Here is a 19,420-nt window from a genome sequence, read left to right on the forward strand (position 1 = left end):
CCACCGATTGGCAAAAGCCCTCGGGGAAGCCTCGGAATAGAGAGAATCGCATTTCCAATTATTTTGTTGAATTGCTAATTTAGTTATTGTGGCTGGCATAATTGTGATGGGTATTGGGTGTGCAATTCAATTTGTTTTAAATATTTCTGGGAAGGCTGATCGGTAATAGAGCTGACCTATTTCACGGCCTAAATTGAGAGAAGGGACTCAAGCAAAGGGTGGAGGAGGGAGGGAGAGAGGTTTTTTTTGGGGGGAGGAATGGGGGGGGTGAAACGCAACTACAAAGCAGCTGTTTTTGTTTCAGCTTTATTTTGATCTCTCTCTCTCTCTCTCTCTCTCTCTGTGCCTCTCTTAAGATCACTGAGGCAACAAAAGGTTTAAATTAAAAAGATGATCGCACTTTGATCTGCTGACATTTGAGAGCTTTTACACTTTGGGGATACCCTTCTGGGTATTTTAAACATATGAATATTGGTTGCTAGTGAATGTCCAGGGTCAAGAGTGGCATCTCTTTGAGTCTTCTATTTACATAATATATATATATATAATGCTAGGAATCAGCACCTTGGACAGCTCCAGCCCAACTTAAACGTGTATGAAACTGAGGTAAAATCCAGTTGATTGGCATGTTTTTTTTAAACGCACACACACACACACACACACAAATACACACACATATTTATGTATGTATATATATATGTGTGTGTGTGTGTGTGTGTGTGTGTGTGTGTGTATGTATATATATATATATATATATATATATATATATTTGTTTTCTGAGGTTTCATGGTGTTTGTATGTAGGTCTTTGGTTATTCGGGTTTTCTCCCGCGTAAAATTGGAAGTGTCTTGGCGACGTTTCGACGAAGTCTCATTCGTCATCTTCAGGCTTCAGCTTCGTGCTTCTGGGAGCAATGTGTGACTGCAGCTGTTTCTTCCTTTTTAACTGCTATATATATATATTTGCTATATATATTTGTTTTCTGAGGTTTTCGCGGGTGTTTGTATGTAGGTCTTTGGTTATTCGGGTTTTCTCCCACGTAAAATTGGAAGTGTCTTGGTGACGTTTCGATGAAGTCTCATTTGTCATCTTCAGGTTGGTGTTTATAGCTTCATGCTTCTAGGAGCAAAAACGGGCTGTAAACACCAGCCTGAAGATGACGAATGAGACTTCGTCGAAACGTCACCAAGACACTTCCAATTTTACATGGGAGAAAACCCGAATAACCAAAGACCTACACACACACACACACACACACACACATGATCTGTGTTTTAAAAAAAACATGCCAATCAACTGGATTTGATCTCAGTTTCATACCGGTTTAAGTTGGGCTGGAGCTGTCGAAGGTGCTGATTCCTAGCGGTTTTGGCAGAAAGGGGTGTGTGTGTGTGTGTGTGTGTGTGTGTGAAAAATAAAATAAAAGCATCAGTTTGGGGTAAACAGGTTCATTTATGCAACCTACCTAGTAGGGGGAAAACTGTTCCATTAGCCGTACCTGCAATTAAATTCAATTGAGTAGCGGTGAGGGAAATGGCGATGTGAGTTCGGGCAGCCATTTGTGAAGCAGTTTTAATGCATGAAATTGTTTTGGCGACCCCCACTTTCTCTGAATGTGAAGAGGTGGGGGTTTGTTGGATACGAAGCATCAGTGGGGAAAAAAAATAAGGTAGAGACCATTCAAAAGGAGCCCCCCTCCTTGCATTAGGTGGTATAGAGGCTGCTTTCACCGTCCGCTCGACAGACACCCTGAAGGCCCCTGAAACTGGGAGGCAAAATAGAATTTTAATTTGTCCCTATAACTGCCTGCAGCCTTTGCAAAACTTAAGGCATACAAATTACATCACGTGCGCTTGACCTAATGATCTTAATCTATGGAACTCAGCCACACAAGGTGAAGTCAACTGTTCTTGGGTAAATCTATTAGTTTATCGGTCCCCATGTTTTTTAACCGTAGCAATTTTAAAGATGGGAGGACTTCAACTCCCAGAGTTCCCCAGTCCCCATGTTGTAGGCATGGTTGTCTTTTCTCTTCACTTCTCTTCTCCTCTCGTCTCGTCTCTTCTCTTCTCTTCTCCTCTCCCCTCTTTTCTCTTTTCTCCTCTCCTCTCCTCCCCCCTCCTCTCTTCTCTTCTCTTCTTTTCTTCCGCTCTCTCCTCTCCCCTTTTCTCCCCTTTTTTTCTCTCCCCTCTCTTTTCTCCCCTCCCCTCTTCTTTCTCCTCTCCTCTCCTTTTCTTTTTCCTTTGCTTCTGTGTTATTGCCAAGAAAACTGCACAGATGAATCTCTGAAACCAGCAGGATCTCAACTTGAGAGGGATCTTGGAGTCCTAGTGGATAACCATTTAGATATGAGCCAGCAGTGTGCAGCAGCTGTTAAAAAAGCCAACACAGTTCTGGGCTGCATAAACAGAGGGATAGAATCAAGATCACGTGAAGTGTTAGTACCACTTTATAATGTCTTGGTAAGGCCACACTTGGAATATTGCATCCAGTTTTGGTCGCCACGATGTAAAAAAGATGTTGAGACTCTAGAAAGAGTGCAGAGAAGAGCAACAAAGATGATTAGGGGACTGGAGGCTAAAACATATGAAGAACGGTTGCAGGAACTGGGTATGTCTAGTTTAACAAAAAGAAGGACTAGGGGAGACATGATAGCTGTGTTCCAATATCTCAGGGGCTGCCACAAAGAAGAGGGAGCGGGGCTGTCCACCAAAGCACCTGAGGGTAGAACAAGAAGCAATGGGTGGAAACTGATCAAAGAAAGAAGCAACTTAGAACTAAGGAGAAATTTCCTGACAGTTAGAACAATTAATAAGTGGAACGACTTGCCTTCAGAAGTTGTGAATGCTCCAACACTGGAAATTTTTAAGAAAATGTTGGATAACCATCTGACTGAGATGGTGTAGGGTTTCCTGCCTGGGCAGGGGGTTGGACTAGAAGGCCTCCAAGGTCCCTTCCAACTCTGATGTTACGTTATGTTATGTTATGTTATGTTATGTTTGTTATGTTATGTTATGTTATGTTATGTTATGTTATGTTATGTTATGTTATGTTATGTTATGTTATGTTATGTTATGTTATGTTATGTTATGTTATGTTATGTTATGTTATGTTATGTTATGTTATGTTATAAGGCTTTACTTTTAGCAAAGTAAAGTATTCTTCCCTGGAAAGGAAGAATAAAGTCTTCTACAGGTTGCAACTATTTTCCCTTATGGGACTTCTCAGGGCAGTTATAGTTTATCTATATGTGTCTAATTTAATGAAAAGAAGGACTAGGGGAGACATGATAGCAGTGTTCCAATATCTCAGGGGTTGCCACAAAGAAGAGGGAGTCAAACTATTCTCCAAAGCATCTGAAGGCAGGACAAGAAGCAATGGATGGAAACTAATCAAGGAGAGAAGCAACCTGGAATTAAGGAGGAATTTCCTGACATTTAGAGCAATTGAGCAGTGGAACAACTTCCCTGCAAAAGTTGTGAATGCTCCAACACCGGAAGTTTTTAAGAAGAGGTTGGATAACCATTTGTCTGAAGTGGTGTAGGGTTTCCTACCTAAGCAGAGGGTTGGACTAGAACAAAGATCTCCAACCTTTGCCACATTAAGACTTACAGACTTCAACTCCCAGAATTCCCTAGCCAGACAGCATGGTATCCAACCTATAGCATGGCTGGCTGAGGAATTCTGGGAGTTGAAGTCCAAAAGACTTAAAGTTGCCAATATTGGGGACCCCTGGACTAGAAGACCTCCAAGGTCCCTTCCAATTCTATTTTTTTTTTTTTTATTTATTCAAAAAGTTTTTATTAGTCAAAAAAAAGGTTTATACAAATACATATCAGGTATGGTAAATTTTCATTTTTCTTATCTAAAATAAGAATTTTACTCAAATTTTTTAACACATACAACAGCCATATGGCAAGCAGGTAACACGAAGTAGCTAAGTTTACAAATTTTAAATACGTAATAAAGAAGGGTCAAGAATAAACAGAATATCGTACTAAAGAGAATAAGGAAAACCAACACAATCCCAAATATCTTTATCACTTCCTAGTTTTGGATCTCAGAACTCTGGGTTCAGCCTGACCCAACTCCAGGGCCGCAACAGCGCAGCCGCTCCGCCCATGATCTATAACCTCCCCTTCTTCAATTCCTGGGTCATCTGATTCCAGGAGGGCTTTGTGTTCCTCCACATAGGCCGTAGCCTCCGCAATTGTACTGATTTTTTCGTAATGCCCTCCCGGAAAATCATCAATCCTCTGGCATCAGCCATCTGAAGCCCACTCCTTCTGGTACAATTTGCTTGACAAAAATAATATTTCTTTCTTTTTCACGTACCTGTCTGGGAATCTGCCTCAGAATGGCTATCTCCTGCCCCTGTAAATCAGTGCCCCACTCCTATGTTTTCTAAGAATTTCATCTCGCCTCTTCTCACAAATTTGACATGAACCTCTCTGGGAACTGCATGCGTGCGTGCATATTGCTAATTAACTCTATAAACTCGATCCACATCCCAATTCATGAAATCAACACCTCTCCCAAGAAATTCTCCCAACAATTTAGTCACAACATCTCTCAAGTCTTCTTGGTCCACTTCTTCCAAATTTTGAAACCTAAGGAAATAAGACATTTTATCCATCTGTAGTCCAAGCACAGCATTGCCTGTCGTCTCCTCTCTTTTCTGCACTGCCCGCATCTCACCCTCCAAACCTTCCACTTTCTGCTTGTTTTCTGCTGAAACTTGTTGAGTATCCTTTAAATCCTTTTGGATAGTCACAATTTCTGCTCTTATTTCATCCAATTTCTTGTCCATATTAGATAACTTTTCCAAAATTCTCCATCTCTCCAGCAGTTGGTCTCTGACCTTTGCCATTAAGGAAAAAAAAATACAAAATCCTCAGGCAGGCACAGTATCCTTGTAATTTCCTCCGGATCCACCAGGGGCACTCACAGGAGCAACGAGTCCAGAGTACAGTTAGTCAACCAGGAAGTCAAGGGAAGTGATGTCATCAAAATTCTCATAGTGAAGGCGGAAGCTGGACGCCACCACTGTTCCCCAGAAGGAGGGGGGGCCTCAAACCTTCCCTCCTAAATTTCTCCATCACCTCTTCTCTCCAGAGCTCCACAAAACCGCCAATCTTCTTATTTTAAGTTCTCCCCTCTCCAGAATAACTCGTGCTCCTTCCAACCGCAGGGGAGAAAACCCCCGCACCGGAGCACTCCACCACGCCACCGATATTCCCTTCCCTTCTCCTCCTCAATTCTTCTCCGTTCCCTGTTCACCACCAGGCTGCTGCAGTTATAAATCCAAAGCCCCGGTGTCACCGGGCACAGCGGCCCAGGCGACGACCAAAATAATGGCCGCGGCCTGTGGCCTCCAAACCCCGCCAAGCCTAGGACGCGCCAGCATCGGTCCCCACAGTCCTGTATGTCGGCTGGGAGACCCCTGGCGAGCCGTCCGTGCGGCAGGTGTCCTTTTCGGAACACCTGGCCCCTGAGGGCCTCGGCGGCGGCCGGATTCGGGCGCTGGAGGCAGGAGAAGCCTTCCAGACGTCCGTTGCCGCTGGACACCGGAAGTCGTCTCCCCTTCCAATTCTATTTTTATCTGCTGGGGTAGACTTAAGTCATCAGCAGGCAGAGGGAAAAGGGGGAGTCTAGACAAATGTGGAGGGGGAGAGAAATACAACAGATGTTGTATTGTTTTCCAGTGGTGTGGGAGTTGCCTTGAGAGACAGGAAGAAGATTGACAGCAATCCAGTAAGTGAAACCTGAATCCAAAGGAGGGATGAAGGTGGAGAAAGCATCTCAGAAGGAACCCTCCCTAATTCTCTGGAAAATAAAAGCAGGTATGGGGGGCGGGGGCGGGATGTGCTTTCAGACATGCAAGTTTCTGTGAAGATAGTCTCATGGTTTTAGCTTCCCCTCGGGATTACCTTGAAAGCTGACATCAACACACTCCTCTTTTTAATGTTAGTTTGTTCATTAAGGTAGAAATAAAGGTTCCCCTCACACAAATGTGCTAATCATTCCTGACTCTAGGGGGCGGTACGCATCTCCGTTTCAAAGCCGAAGAGCCAGCACTGTCTGAAGACATCTCCATGGTCATGTAGCCAGCATGACTCAATGCCAAAGGTGCACGGAACGCTGTTCCCTTCCCACCAAAGGTGGTCCCTGTTTTTCTACTTGCATTTTTTATGTGCTTTCGAACTGCTAGGTTGGCAGAAGCTGGGACAAGTCACGGGAGCTCACCTCATTATGGAGCACTGGGGATTCGAACCGCTGAACTGCCAACCTTTTGATCAACAAGCTCTGTGTCTTAGCCACTGAGCCAGCATGTCCCACTTGATTTCTTCATTAGGCCACTGTATTTTAGATGGAAACCACCAAGCCAAATGCAAAGTATCTTGGTTGAAAGGACAGCCGCGCAGAAGCCCTACAGCTGTGGGGGCCTGCAGGTGTTCTCTTGCTGTCTGCCCCACCCTCTTTTGCAGTGTGCTACCAGTCAAGTTGGCTCATTGCAAGACAAGCACCAATTTGCAGAATTTGCTGGATTCCTAAGAACGCCCTTGGAGACCCTGTAGGACCCTGTAGAACATTCCTCAGGGAGAAGAAGCGTCCAGGAGAGTCGATGGACTCACCTGCCCAGAAAAAGACAAGTTTGAAGTTGCCAACTGGAGCAGCACCCAGCCTTTTCTCCAGATTACTCAATGCAAACTGGCTAGCTCCATTTTAAAATAACCTAGTTCCATGATGGCGAACCTATGGCATGTGTGTGCCAGAGCTGGCATGCAGTGCTCTCTCTTTGGGCACGCGAGTTGTCACCCCAGTTCAGCTCCGCCACGTATACGCGTGTGCCTCCTGTCAGCCCACTGGTCTTCAGGTCTCTGCCGCGCATGTGTGGGAGCGGGGCATGTGTGGGGGTGCTATGCCTGCATATGCATGGGGCGGGGTCCATGCAGGGGGCTGTGTACACATGTACTGAGGCACATACGGGGGGGCACACATGCAAGATGAGGGGAGGGGCGCATGCAGGGGTGCTCACATGCATGCACAGGGATGGGATGCATGCGCACAGGCCTGCGCATTGCATTTTGGGGATGCAGCCACGTGCACCCGCGCTTTGGATACCGGAAAAGGTTAGCCATCACTGACCTAGATGAAGACTAAGCAAACAGTGAGTTTGAGGAATGCACCTGCTCTATGTTTATGTGGTTTGTGTGAACAAACTCAGCTTAGAGGGTTAAGTGGGAGTGGTGAAGAACACTGACCAATTGTTCTGTCTCCTTCCCCGCTTCAGACCCATGAGCTGGCCTTCAGCCAGTGGATTCACGGCTCTTATCAGTCCTGGCAGAGAAATCGCAGCTGCCTGCCAAAGTTCAAACAAATGACTCATGGAGCAAGACTTTCAGCTCTTTTTGAAACGGATCAGCTAAACTTTGCTTCCCGTGGAGTGAGAGCAGTCCCAAAGCTCCTTATATATCCTGTGGGCTGGGGCCCCTGCCCCACCCTTCCCTTTGATGACGCCGCCTCTCTAATCTTCTGAAGCGCAGGTCAAGCCAAGCTTGATTATTATTATCAGCTGGGTCTGAAGGCGTAGCCTGGGGAAGGGAGGAATCAGGGGATGACGGCCTCATTACATCCTCCGACTGGTCTGGTTCTGGCTCCTGGAGCCAAGCCAATGGAATCGGTGCTCCTGAGGTAAGCCTTACTGGCCCTTCCCCCTCACTCTCGGAGTCACTTTCGGGCATGGGGCCAGGTTTGGGGGCTGGAGTCACAACACCAATAGACTATTAGTAGCTCAGGGTTGAAGTTTAGAGGTCCTCAGGGCTCTCTGGGCTTACTGGTTCTCTTGCAGACATTTCATTGCCCAGCTAGGTAATGTCATCAGAGCACCAAGGATTCCACACGGACCAATCAGCTTTCTGATAAAGCGTCTGCCTATATGTAGTAGGAGAGAGGAACCTACGGGACTTGGCCTACTGCCTGCTGACCAAATGAGATTTTTACATGGGGACTTTTCTCCAAAAATGTTCTCCGAGGCTGTAGAGATTAGTGGATTCTGGAAATTCCTTGTGTGTCCAATCACACTTGGCCAATAAACAAATTCTATTCTATTCTATTCTATTCTATTCTATTCTAAATTGCATGGCTGGTTATCAGTTTCCATTTCTAAACTACACCGCTTGATCCTCCCAAAGGAGCTTTTTCCAAAAGGCAACTGGACTTTCTTCTTTTTTCTTGAAGAGGTTTCACTTCTCATCCAAGAAACTTCTTCACCTTCTTGGGTGAGAAGAGAAACGTCTTCAAGGCAAAATAAAAATCCAGCTGCCTTTTGATAAAAGTTCTTTTGGGATAACCATGACCTGGATGACTTAGAATCTCAATTATTAAGTATGACATTACTTGATGCTCACTGAGTAACAGCACTCGTGTTTCTAAGCTAGCCTCACTACAGGAAGCCCAAACATGCAACAGAGTTGGATGTCTCTAAGTCAGGGGTCCCCAACCTTTTGGACTTTGGGGACCACCAAGTTCATAATTTTAAATCCCACGGACCACTAATACGAATCCAGCACACCACTTGCTGAAGTGCCTGGACTCCCAGTGACAGGATGGGATCCTTCAGGCACTCTCTCTCTCTCTCCCTCTCCCCCTCTCTCATTCTCTCTCTCCCACTCATTCTCTCATATTCTCTCTCTGTTTCTTTCTCTCTTTCTTTCATTCGCTCTTTCTCTTTCATTCTGTCTCTTTCTCTCATTCTTTCATTCTGTTTTTCTCTGTCCCATTCTGATTCTCTCATTCTCTCTCTCGATTCTCTTTCATTCTGTCTGATTCGCTTTCATTCTGTCTCTTTCTCATTCTGATTCTCTCATTCTCTTTCTTTCATTGTCTCTTTCTCTTTCATTCTGTCTCTCTCTCCCCCCCCTCATCTCTTCCCCCTTTCTTTCTCTCTCTTTCCTACTCTTTCTCATTCTTTCTCTCGCTCTCTCTGATTCTCTCTCTCATTCTCTTTCTCTCTCTCATCTCATGGGCTAGCCAGTGTCTTGGGGCTGAGAGGAAGCCAAGTGTCTCTCCAAGAGACTGAGGTGCAGGAGCACCAACAAGGGCCGGAAGAAACGACTGTGAGTTCCTGCAAGAGATGAAGCTTCACTCCCGCTCTGGAATATGGAGCGAATCTCCATTCTCCCTCCCCTTCCCTTGCCAGGTGAGGAGTGACTGGGAAGGGAGGGTGAGGGGCAGCCACTGGTGGGTTCAGCCAACAGGAAGCTACAGCAGTGGGAAGAAACAGCCCAGGGTTCCCGCCACCTGTTGCTTTGGCCCGCCTGCACCGCCACCTCCCCTTGCACCATTACCTCATTCTGGCCGGCGAGGGCTGCACTGCAAAGTTGCAAGTTGCACGAACCTCCCTCAACGGTGGAGATTTACAACCCCACCATAAGCTTCCTGGCCAGTCCCATATTCCAGAGCTCTAGTCATAGGACTGGCCATTGCTTATCCCGGAGCAGCTCCTCCCCCCAGGTATGCTGCGGGCCACCAAAATTTTCTCATGGACCACCAATGGTCCGCAGACCACTAGTTGGTGACCACTGCTCTAAGTGAACAGGTTGCCTGGAGCAGAAATATATATTTCAATATCACCGACTGTTGCTCAAAGGTCCCTTCACGCCTGAAAGTCACACCAAAGGATGCAGATGCAAAACTGATTGTTGGTTTTATTAAAAGAAAACTGAGGTAAGTGCAACAACTTCAGACCTGACAATTCTCCCAAAGCAAAACGCACTTTAATACTTCCAAGCGAGAGGTTTTGTCTGAATTTATTCCTGCTAAAGTCATAATGATCGCTCCATCTTTTAGGGACCGAACAGATTCAGGAAGCACCCAGAATGCCTCTTAGCTTGTTTCTCCTCCCCTCTTCAATCCTGTGTGAGGATGTGTTGATTTTTTATTTTTTGTTTTAAACTTTGGTGGACTAGAATTTAAAGGGCAAGATTGAAAAGGCCATCTTTTTCACTGTGGTTGTTTTTGCAGCCTCTAAAAAGAATCGGCGTGGGGTCAAAAGGAACAGCCATTTGACAGGCTTAAGCCGGTGGTTACAAAGCTGCTGGAATCAAGAAATCCTTTACGCACACAGCAGATCAGATCAGTTCGCATGTTTTGCAGGAGGGAAGGAAGGACCAAAAAAAAATTGCACAGATAGACGTGAGAATCTATGTCGGTTCTTGGAAGGCTTGTGGGATCAATGTGATTCTGTGGCGGTTGTTGGGGAAAATAAATCTCAAATGCATTTGTGTTTTCTGGAACCTGGGCCATCCTGGAGTATAGCTGAACATCTATTTTCTTTAATGAACAAATAATGGGAGGGGGAGTTTCAAAAAAAAAAGAAAGGCACTGAGCTGAACCCTGGAGGGAAAATCTGGTGGAAATGCAAGCCCACCACCACAGTCCCATAAGCAAGCCTGTTCTTTTGGAACCTTTTGTTAGTATGAGCTAAGTCGATCAGCGTTATTTTAGCCCAGGGATCTCCAACCTTGGCAACTTTAAGACTTGGGGACTTCAACTCCCAGAATTCCTCAGCCAGCAAAGCAAAGCTGGGAGTTGAAGTCCACAAGTCTTAAAGTTGCCGAGGTTGGAGACCCAGTTTTAGCCCAAAATATGTGCTTTGTATCTCCCATCAAATGACGTGCCTTTTGATGTTTTAGCCTGCTGCAAGTCACTATAGCCCTCCAGATGTCCAAGATGTCCATTCTGGCCAGTAATCTTTGGAAATAACTTTGGGGAAGCTTTTGATGTCTAGTGCATCACACCTGGAAGCTGGAGAAGGCTGGGCTCTCTGAACTACAGCGAAGGGCTGTTTTAATTTCACACACTCCGCACTTTCCAGGTTAAAAAAAGAACCTGGGAACTAGATTCTCAGTCTTTGATTTTTAGTGAAACTTGGTTGGTTGGTTAGTACTGTGCTATGAGGATCCTCCCAACCCAGACCCCCAAATTAAATTCCCTCCCCGCTTTCTGTGTTACGTTGAGCAGCATGGATTTTAGCACTTTGCAATTTATGGAAGGAAAAAAAAGCCAATCGCATTAATTCCAAACTGCTGGGGTTTTTTAAGCAGGGAAAAATTAGATCCTTGGTTTAGAAAGAACATTAAAGTGGCTGGGGGTTTTATTACTGCCCCTCCCAACTTGGATCTAAGGCTGGCTCTGAGAGTTGGTGTGTGTGTGTGTGGGGTGTGTGTGTTTGTAGAGTAGACTCTCCCATCACATCTATAGGCCCACAGGTAAGAATCAGCAATACAACTTGAGGGGGTCAAGGACAGCTCGCTGCGGCCAACACGCCTTGCCCAACTCACCGCGGGACAAGTCAACGCTGAATTAATTGTTCCACTCAGTCACTTTTATTGTCGGTGGCCACATTTTCATTGGAAATTAATGTAACTCTTGTGTTTCTGGATTGACTTACTTTCATTATTATTGGCAACGGTTCCGCTGAAATTAATTTTCACTGTTGTATTGGTTGAATTGTGAGCTGGCTGTGGAGAGTTGTCCCTTTCCAAAATTGGGGTGTGTGTGTGTGTATGTGTGCCCCACAGCTGCATGCTATAGGTGTGGTGTGTCTGCAAGGAGAAAGGAAATGCTCTTCTACCATTTGGCCAACTGAATGGCATCCCAAATCTTGCTGGTGGGCCAGACACTTTCTCCACCCAGAAAGGCACATGCCCCCTAATTCCTACCAGAACCCCAAAATCCCATCTCTGCAGATTTTACTAAGTGCTGATGGTCCTACACATCTGCCACATTCTCCCCCCCCAAAAACCCCACCAGTTGTAGCTTCCAGCACTTCCTGTCCTGGCTGGAGGGCAGTGGAAAGGGATGCTCTGATGCATCCCCGGTCAGTGTATGTATGTGTGTGTGTAAACCAGCAGGTGGGGTGGGAAGGGGGGATGTCAGCAAACCAAAATCTTTTTGGCTTATTCTGTGCTGGGACCCAGGAATGGGGCAGAGAGGCAGGATACCTGACATAAGAGAGACACTCTGGGCTGGGTTGGGTCCAGCCCGCCCTGGGAAACCGAGGGCTGCTGGATAGGTCTGTTTAACGCCCAAAGACTGGTAGTTATGACCACGGAAAGCACTGTGCTGCCTTTTAAGCGTCAGCTGGCTGCTTTGCAAATGTACGGAGGGAGCCCAGCCGAGCCCGGGGGGGGGAGACGCATTTCAAAAAGGAAAATGGGTTCTGTCCTTGCCCTGTGTCGGAAGGAGACGCTCATTCCAGATTAGGGGGATGAGCTATACGAAGTCCGAGGGTCTCCCTTTAGGCACAGAAATGGTGATCCCGCCAGGCTGCTTCAGGAGGGGTGGATGCCCGCCTCCTGCAGGATTAGCCGATGAACTGAAGGGCCCCGGGGAAAATGGGGCGAGGAGGAGCAGCCCCTGTTTACCACGGCTGTTGGGAAACCAGAGGGATCTTGGGTTTGGGGAGAGGGGGGATGTTAACGAACAGACAAACTGGCTCACCACGGACATCAACCCCTTATCTCCTCCCACCCACCCTTTAAATTCCGTGACCTCATGGTACAAGAGTACCATTCATAATCTGGATAAGTGCTGTACAGACAACCGTTAGTTACAATATTGGTCCAGTCACTTTCTTGTTAAATAAATAGGTACGGTTATGTGGCATCCATAAATTATTTTAGGACGAGGAGGAGGGGGGCTGCGTTCCTAGAGTCTTTTGCAACTAGAAGGATGCCATGCCGTCTTCCGTCGAAGTCTGGTATTTAAAAAAAAATAATAATTAAAAAGTCACTTTCCAGCGGTTCTTGGCAGGTCCACGTTGTGGGCGGGTTGAGAGCGGCGAGCGGCCCCTTCTTGCCCTCCGCGATTGAGGGAGGGGGGCGTCCTCTTACGTGGAGGTGGGCGAGTCCATTGTGGAGAGAATGCGCACGATCTCGGTACGCTGGGTGGGCGATATGTGCTGCGTCATGTGAACGATGGAATCCATGGCTATCTCTGGGTTCGCCTGGACCAAGCTAGGAGGAAGAAAAAGGAGAAGCAGTGACCTCAGATTGGGTAGACACTTCATCTGGAGAGCCCGGCTCTGCGGTCAGATCCACCAAGTACAGGTAGTCCTCGACTTATGATGACAATCGGGGCCAGAATTTCCATTTCCATAAGCAAGGCGGTTGTTAAGTGAGCTGCGCCTGATTTTGAAACCGTTTTGCCATGATGGTTAAGCAAATCACTGCACTGCAGAGAATCTACCCGACCCATTAGAACGGGGAGGCAAGGAATGTTACGGGTCCCGTCCATTAGCGAGATACATTTGGCGGGACCCAGAACGAGAAGGGCCTTCTCCGTGGTGGCTCCCTCTCTCTGGAATATCATCCCCCCGGAGATTAGATTGGCCCCCACTCTCTTTCGCAAGGCCCTGCAGATATGGTTCTGCCAGCAGGCCTGGGGAACCCAGAATAGGATGGAGCCCATTAAATGGCTAGTATGAATGTCGGCGGGGTTATTATTTTATTACTTTTTCTTTTTATTCTTTTTATTTCTTCTATAATATGTTTTTATGTCCTTGTAAGCCTTTGTAATCCATGCGTGGATAGGTGGCAATATAAATTTTCTAAATAAATAAATAGAAATGGTCATTAAGTGAATTCTGGCTCTTCCAATTGATGTTGCTTAGTCAGAAGCTGGCTGGGAAGATTGCAAGTGGTGATCTGGTGACCCTGGGAATGCCACAACCATCATAAATAAATACCAAGTGGTTTCCAAGCGGCTGAATTTTGATCACTGTGGGGATACTGCAACTGTCATGAATGCGACGACCAGTTCTGTGTCCCTTTTTTCAATGCCATTATAACTTGAGAACGGTCACTAAATGAATGGCTGTAAATCGAGGACTACTGTAGACTACTGACATTTCAAATTTATGGACGAGGTAGGGTCCCTGAGCGTCGCATAGCATTCTTACCTTCGTATCTGTTTGAGTATGTAGTCCCTGGAAATGTATTTGATGTTCTCGTCAACCACCGAGCGGGCGCCTTCTTCCTCTGCCAGCTGCTTCTCCAGCCACTCTACCAGGTCCTTGTTGTTATCCCACAAGTAGGCCTACCAAAAAACAATGAGGACTGGAGCTGTTGACTAGCTTAAGGAAGGCATGAGTTAGAGAATGGCCGTAATTAGGGAGCAGAGAACTCAATGTCCTCGCAAAGAATTCAACCTCAACTCCCAAAGAGGTCTGGATAGAGTCTGGAGAACCTCTTATATCTTCAGGCTAGACTCCATTCCAACCCTAGAAAATCTTCCGTTGACTTTGTCAAAGCGACGCTGGCGTACTAGGTAACGTTCTTTGCTTGGTCAGTATTTCTCAGCCTTGGGAACTTTTGGTTGTGTGGACTTCAACTTCCAGAATTCCCCAGCCAGCAAGCATGCTGGGAGTTGAAGTCCACACATCTTAAAGTTGCCACGGTTGAGGAATATTGACTTAGGTCTTCTGATTCTCTCTTCCAGTCCAATGAGGGGTGTGTGTGTCACAAACTAGCCGACTCCATTCAAATGTACTTTGACTTGCGTGCTGAAGCTACACTGTTCCTGCTTCTATTAAACGAAAGGTACATCTGCTTTGGAGGGTGGAAGAATGGTGAATGGAGGAGGAAGATGAAGGGGATGAAGAAGAGGGAGGAGGTGGAGGAGGAGGAAGACGAAGCAGATGGAGAAGAGGAAGGAGGAGGTGGAGGAGAAGAAAAGTAAGGAAGAAGGAGGAAGAAAAGTCTTCAATTTTGTCGGTACAAATTTCTAGGAATAATTTATGCATCAACAGAAATGATAGCTGGTTTTAATAAAATTGATGAATGTTGTAGCTTCCAATTGCAGATGGATTCATTTGTCTGATTTAGAGGCCGCCCCAATCTCTTATGATTCTGAGCAACTTAGAAAGCACAACAGAAACACAAAAAATATCAAAAGCATAATCCACAATAGCAACAACATCCCACAAGGGATCCACTACCCATTCTACCCCAGGGCCTGTTTTAAAGACCCCTTTTAAAAAGAGGGGGGCTAGGCAGGTGGCCCTGCTTTCAGCATGTGTGTTGCTAGTCCTCATGGGCAATTTGCTTGAAGGAGAGCAAAAATAACCTTAGCAATTTCTGCAGAATCGAAATCTTTTGTCTTTCTTGCATGTACCCAGTCCAAACCCCCCTCCTTCAAATCCCTATTTCTGAATTAATGAATATCAGATCAAAATGCCGCGTGCCGTGGGGTGAAATGACTCTAGCAGTAAATTTAGAAGGAGGAGGGGGGGGGGGTGGAAAAATCAGAAGGTAGCAAGATCAAGATCATTTAGTTCTCTGTATTTGCTAGGTAGTTGACTATGTAATAATTCAGGAGTGTGTTTGAACCCTAATAGCCATCTCACTGCTTCTCTTCGCCTTTCATTTTCTTTACAAATCATTTAAGAATCGTTAATGGTTTCCAGGGGGGAAAAAAACCCCAAGTACCACCATTAGCGCTCATTCATATTTATGTCATTTTATTTGGGTAATTAAACACCAAAGCTCATCATTTAAAGGTGCACTATCCTTCTCTGTTATATTGCTAATGAAGTCCAAGTCAGAATGACAATGAATTTCCCATCATGATTTAATAGCCGCCAGTTGTCCCGTCCAGTGAAGGAGGAGGGGGGTGGCTTTCCCCCAGCGGGAAACATCTGCCGGCCCTTTAAGACCGACCCTTGGGCCTGGTGACTCTGCGGCAGCGCAAAAACTGGCTGGCAAAAGCACTGGATAAGGGAGAAATAAAGTGAGTCGAGCCTTAGAAGCAACCCAACCGGGAGGTCTCTAGGAACACAGATATATTTATAAGGCAGGGATAAGTTGACTTTAGGTGGATTCCCACATTTGAATTTAGTTTTTAAAAAGAAGGCAGATTTCAAAATTTGGATGACAGCAACCGGCTCAAGGTTGACTCAGCCTTCCATCCTTCCGAGGTGGGTAAAATGAGGACCCAGATTGTTGGGGGCAAGAGGCTGACTCTGTAAACCGCTTAGAGAGGGGCTGTAGAAGCAAATAAAAGTCTAAGTGCTATTGCTATGTTTTAAATTTGTTTTTAAGTTTTGTTTGCTGCCAATCTCACCACACAAGGTGACTCTTATAAGCCTGCCTTTATTATTTTTACAGGCAACTCAATGTGGCGAACATATTTAAGGCAGGTAATCTTTGGCTTACGACATCAACGGAGGCCAAGATTTCTATCGCTAAGCGACACCATTGTCAAGTGAATTTTGCCCCGTTTTACGACCTTTCTTGCCACAGTTTTTAGAGCGAATCACTGCAGTTGTTAAGTTATTAAAATGGTTGTTAAGTAAATCTGGCTTCCCCATTGATTTTGCTGGTCAGAAGGTCTCAAAAGAGGATCATGTGACCCCGGGACATGGCAATCCTCATCAATAGGAGCCAGTTGCCAAGCGTCTGGATTTTGGTCAAGTGACCCTGGGGATGCTCCAACGGTTGTAAGTGTGAAAAATGGCCCTAAGTCACTTTTTTCAGTATGGTTGTAACTTTGAATGGTCACTAAATGAACTGGCTACCTGTACTCCTTCCTCCTTCCGTGTTTCCCATAGCTCTACAAGGCAGAAGGGCGGTTAAGAAGTTTGATCAATACAGACAGATAATAAATAAATGAATAACGACAACCCTGGATGCATAACAATGGCTGTCTGTTCATCCTCTTTCTATATTGTTTAATATTTGAAAGAGAATATAGATCAGGGGTCTCCAACCTTGGCAACTTTAAGACTTGTGGACTTCAACTCCCAGAGTTCCTCAGCCAGTTTTGCTCTGGGAGTTGAAGTCCACAAGTCTTAAAGTTGCCAAGATTGGAGACCCCGATATAGATTATACAGTATTTTATGTTAACTATATTTGGTGATCTCAATGAGCTAATGGTTCGCTATTGACGTTTACAGAAATTGTACTGCAAAAACGTGATACTTTGGCGATGTTAAATTAGAAATGTTTTAATATTTTATAATACAGAATAGACTATTCTATAATATAATTTTTAGAATATTATATTCTATAATAGAATAGAAATAAAGTGAGACTGTTTTTTTGAGGAGGGGGAAAAAAGATATCGGTCCGCATGGAAGTCCACATGAGGAGGAGATGCTGTCTTGCGTTTTTCTGTTTGGATGGGATTTATTAAATCGAAATAAATAACTGAGAGGAAGCCTGGTAGATAGAGATGGGCAAGTCAAGCTATACTCCAAAGCCCCTGAGGGCAGGACAAGAAGCAATGGGTGGAAACCAACCAAGGAGAGAAGCAACTAAGAACTAAGGAGAAATTTCCTGACAGTGAGAACAATTAATCAGTGGAACAACTTGCCTCCGGAAGTTGTGGATTCGTCAACACTGGAGGTTTTTGAAAAAAGATTGGACAACCATTTGTCTGAAATGGTGTAGGGTTTCCTGCCTGAGCAGGGGGTTGGACTAAAAGACCTCCAAGTCTGTTATTCTATTATCCTGTTTAATATTTGAAAGATAATATATAGATTGTACAGTATTTTATATCAGGGGTCTCCAACCTTGGTCCCTTTAAGACTTGTGGACTTCAACTCCCAGAGTCCCTCAGCCAGCAAAGCTGGCTGAGGAACTCTGGGAGTTGAAGTCCACAAGTCTTAAAGGGACTAAGGTTGGAGACCCCTGTTTTATGTTAACTATATTTGGTGATCTCAATGAGCTAATGGTTCACTGATGACATTTACAGAAATTCTTGTAGTGCAAAAATGTGGTACTTTGGAGATGTTAAAATAGAAATATTTTAATATTTTATAATACAGAATAGAATATTCTATAATGTAATTTACAGAATATTATATTCTATAATAGAATAGAAATAAATAAGGGATAGCTGAATATTAATTGACAGGAGATATATACCATTTCTCACAGTGCTATATTTTTGGGAGAAGCTATAGCATTCTTGGTCCCACAAGGATGTAAGCAGCACTTTAATGCTCAACAAAATTAAAATGCCATCAATACGGTAAAACGTAAGATTTAAAAGGTGGAGGGACTTGGATTTCAACTTCCACCCCTTTCCAATACGTCTGCTTTGTGATTCTTTCCAGAAAAGAATTAAAAGGTTCCCCTAAAAGAGAGGGAATTTGTTTGAATGAACAGGATTTGTTCGAATGAACAGAATTGCCCTGCCAGTTATTTTCTTATAAAATTTAGCAAGGTGAAGTAATAGAGATGGTGCCTTTATCAAATCCACAACGGTCAAAGCTCATTATAAAAAATAAAAAACTCTGCCAAACGGTCCACGTGTTTTCTTTCACGTTTCGGTGAGTTGTCTATTTGGACTACAGCAAAAACAATCTTTCTTTCAACGTAAATCGAGGTGTTTTATAAATGATCGATGAAGCAGCTGGCTGTCCCATCTCCCAGCCAGAGCTTGCAAATGTCGGCCACTTTGTAGGCCTGTGAGAAGCAAGGATTTGCCCAAGATTCCCAAAGCTTTAGTTTAGACGAATATTTAATACCCTTATTAATCATTTTTAATCCGTTTGCCTTTAATTAAGAAACAGCATGATGCTTCCCTATCAACATATGCCAGGGAGCAGATTAATTGTGGCTTAAGATAACTCTCCTTGATTGGTGTAATGTATTAGCTAACTAGATGCCAGGCTTATATATATATAAAATATATATATATATATAATATATATATATGTATGTATGTATGTAAGTATGTATGTATGTATGTATGTATGTATATAGGTCTTTGGTTGTTCGGGTTTTCTTCCGTGTAAAATTGGAAGTGTCTTGGCGACATTTCGAAGTCTCATTCGTCATCTTCAGGCTTCAGCTTCGTGCTCCCAGAACATTGCTCCCAGAAGCACGAAGCTGAAGCCTGAAGATGACGAATGAGACTTCGTCGAAACGTCGCCAAGACACTTCCAATTTTACGCGGGAGAAAACCCGAATAACCAAAGACCTACATACAAACACCCGCGAAAACCTCAGAAAACATATATATATATACATATACATATACATACATACATACATACATATACATATATATACATATATGTTAAAAGAAAGCTGCTAAGGCCTTATCTTCCAGAGCTCTGGACTCTCCAGAAAGCAAGTTACACACACACACACACACTCTTTTGCAGCATTTCCAGTTCAATTTGAACTCCATTCCCCCCCCCCCCCAATTCTAAAACAGGACGGCCAGCTCCCAGTTTTGGAAAGTACCGATTGCTAAGTGCAAGCAGGTTGAAAACAGGGGTGGGGAAAATTCCGCTGATATTTAGGAACATGATAGAGAAGGCACTAAGGGAGTTTTAATTCCAACAGGGGAGAATTCCAATGGAAGAGAATTCTAACAGAAGCCTTCTCTCTCAGCTCATTTC

General features: G+C 44.7%; 1 protein-coding gene across 7 annotated transcripts in view; it reads right to left on the reverse strand.

Moving 5' to 3' along the window:
• Positions 1-9,692: 9,692 nt before the first annotated feature.
• Positions 9,693-19,420, reverse strand: part of ACACA (acetyl-CoA carboxylase alpha) — a 334,336-nt gene continuing 324,608 nt past the window's right edge. For all 7 annotated transcript variants that reach the window (XM_058164168.1, XM_058164167.1, XM_058164172.1 and 4 more), the window contains 2 exons: positions 13,967-14,103; positions 9,693-13,022 (listed from right to left, as the gene is read on the reverse strand). In XM_058164168.1, coding sequence (XP_058020151.1) covers positions 12,896-13,022; positions 13,967-14,103 — 264 coding nt within the window. In that variant the 3' untranslated portion in view covers positions 9,693-12,895. The remainder of the gene's footprint in view (positions 13,023-13,966; positions 14,104-19,420) is intronic.

This window comes from Ahaetulla prasina, chromosome 1, assembly GCF_028640845.1.
Source record: "Ahaetulla prasina isolate Xishuangbanna chromosome 1, ASM2864084v1, whole genome shotgun sequence".
NCBI lineage: Eukaryota > Metazoa > Chordata > Lepidosauria > Squamata > Colubridae > Ahaetulla > Ahaetulla prasina.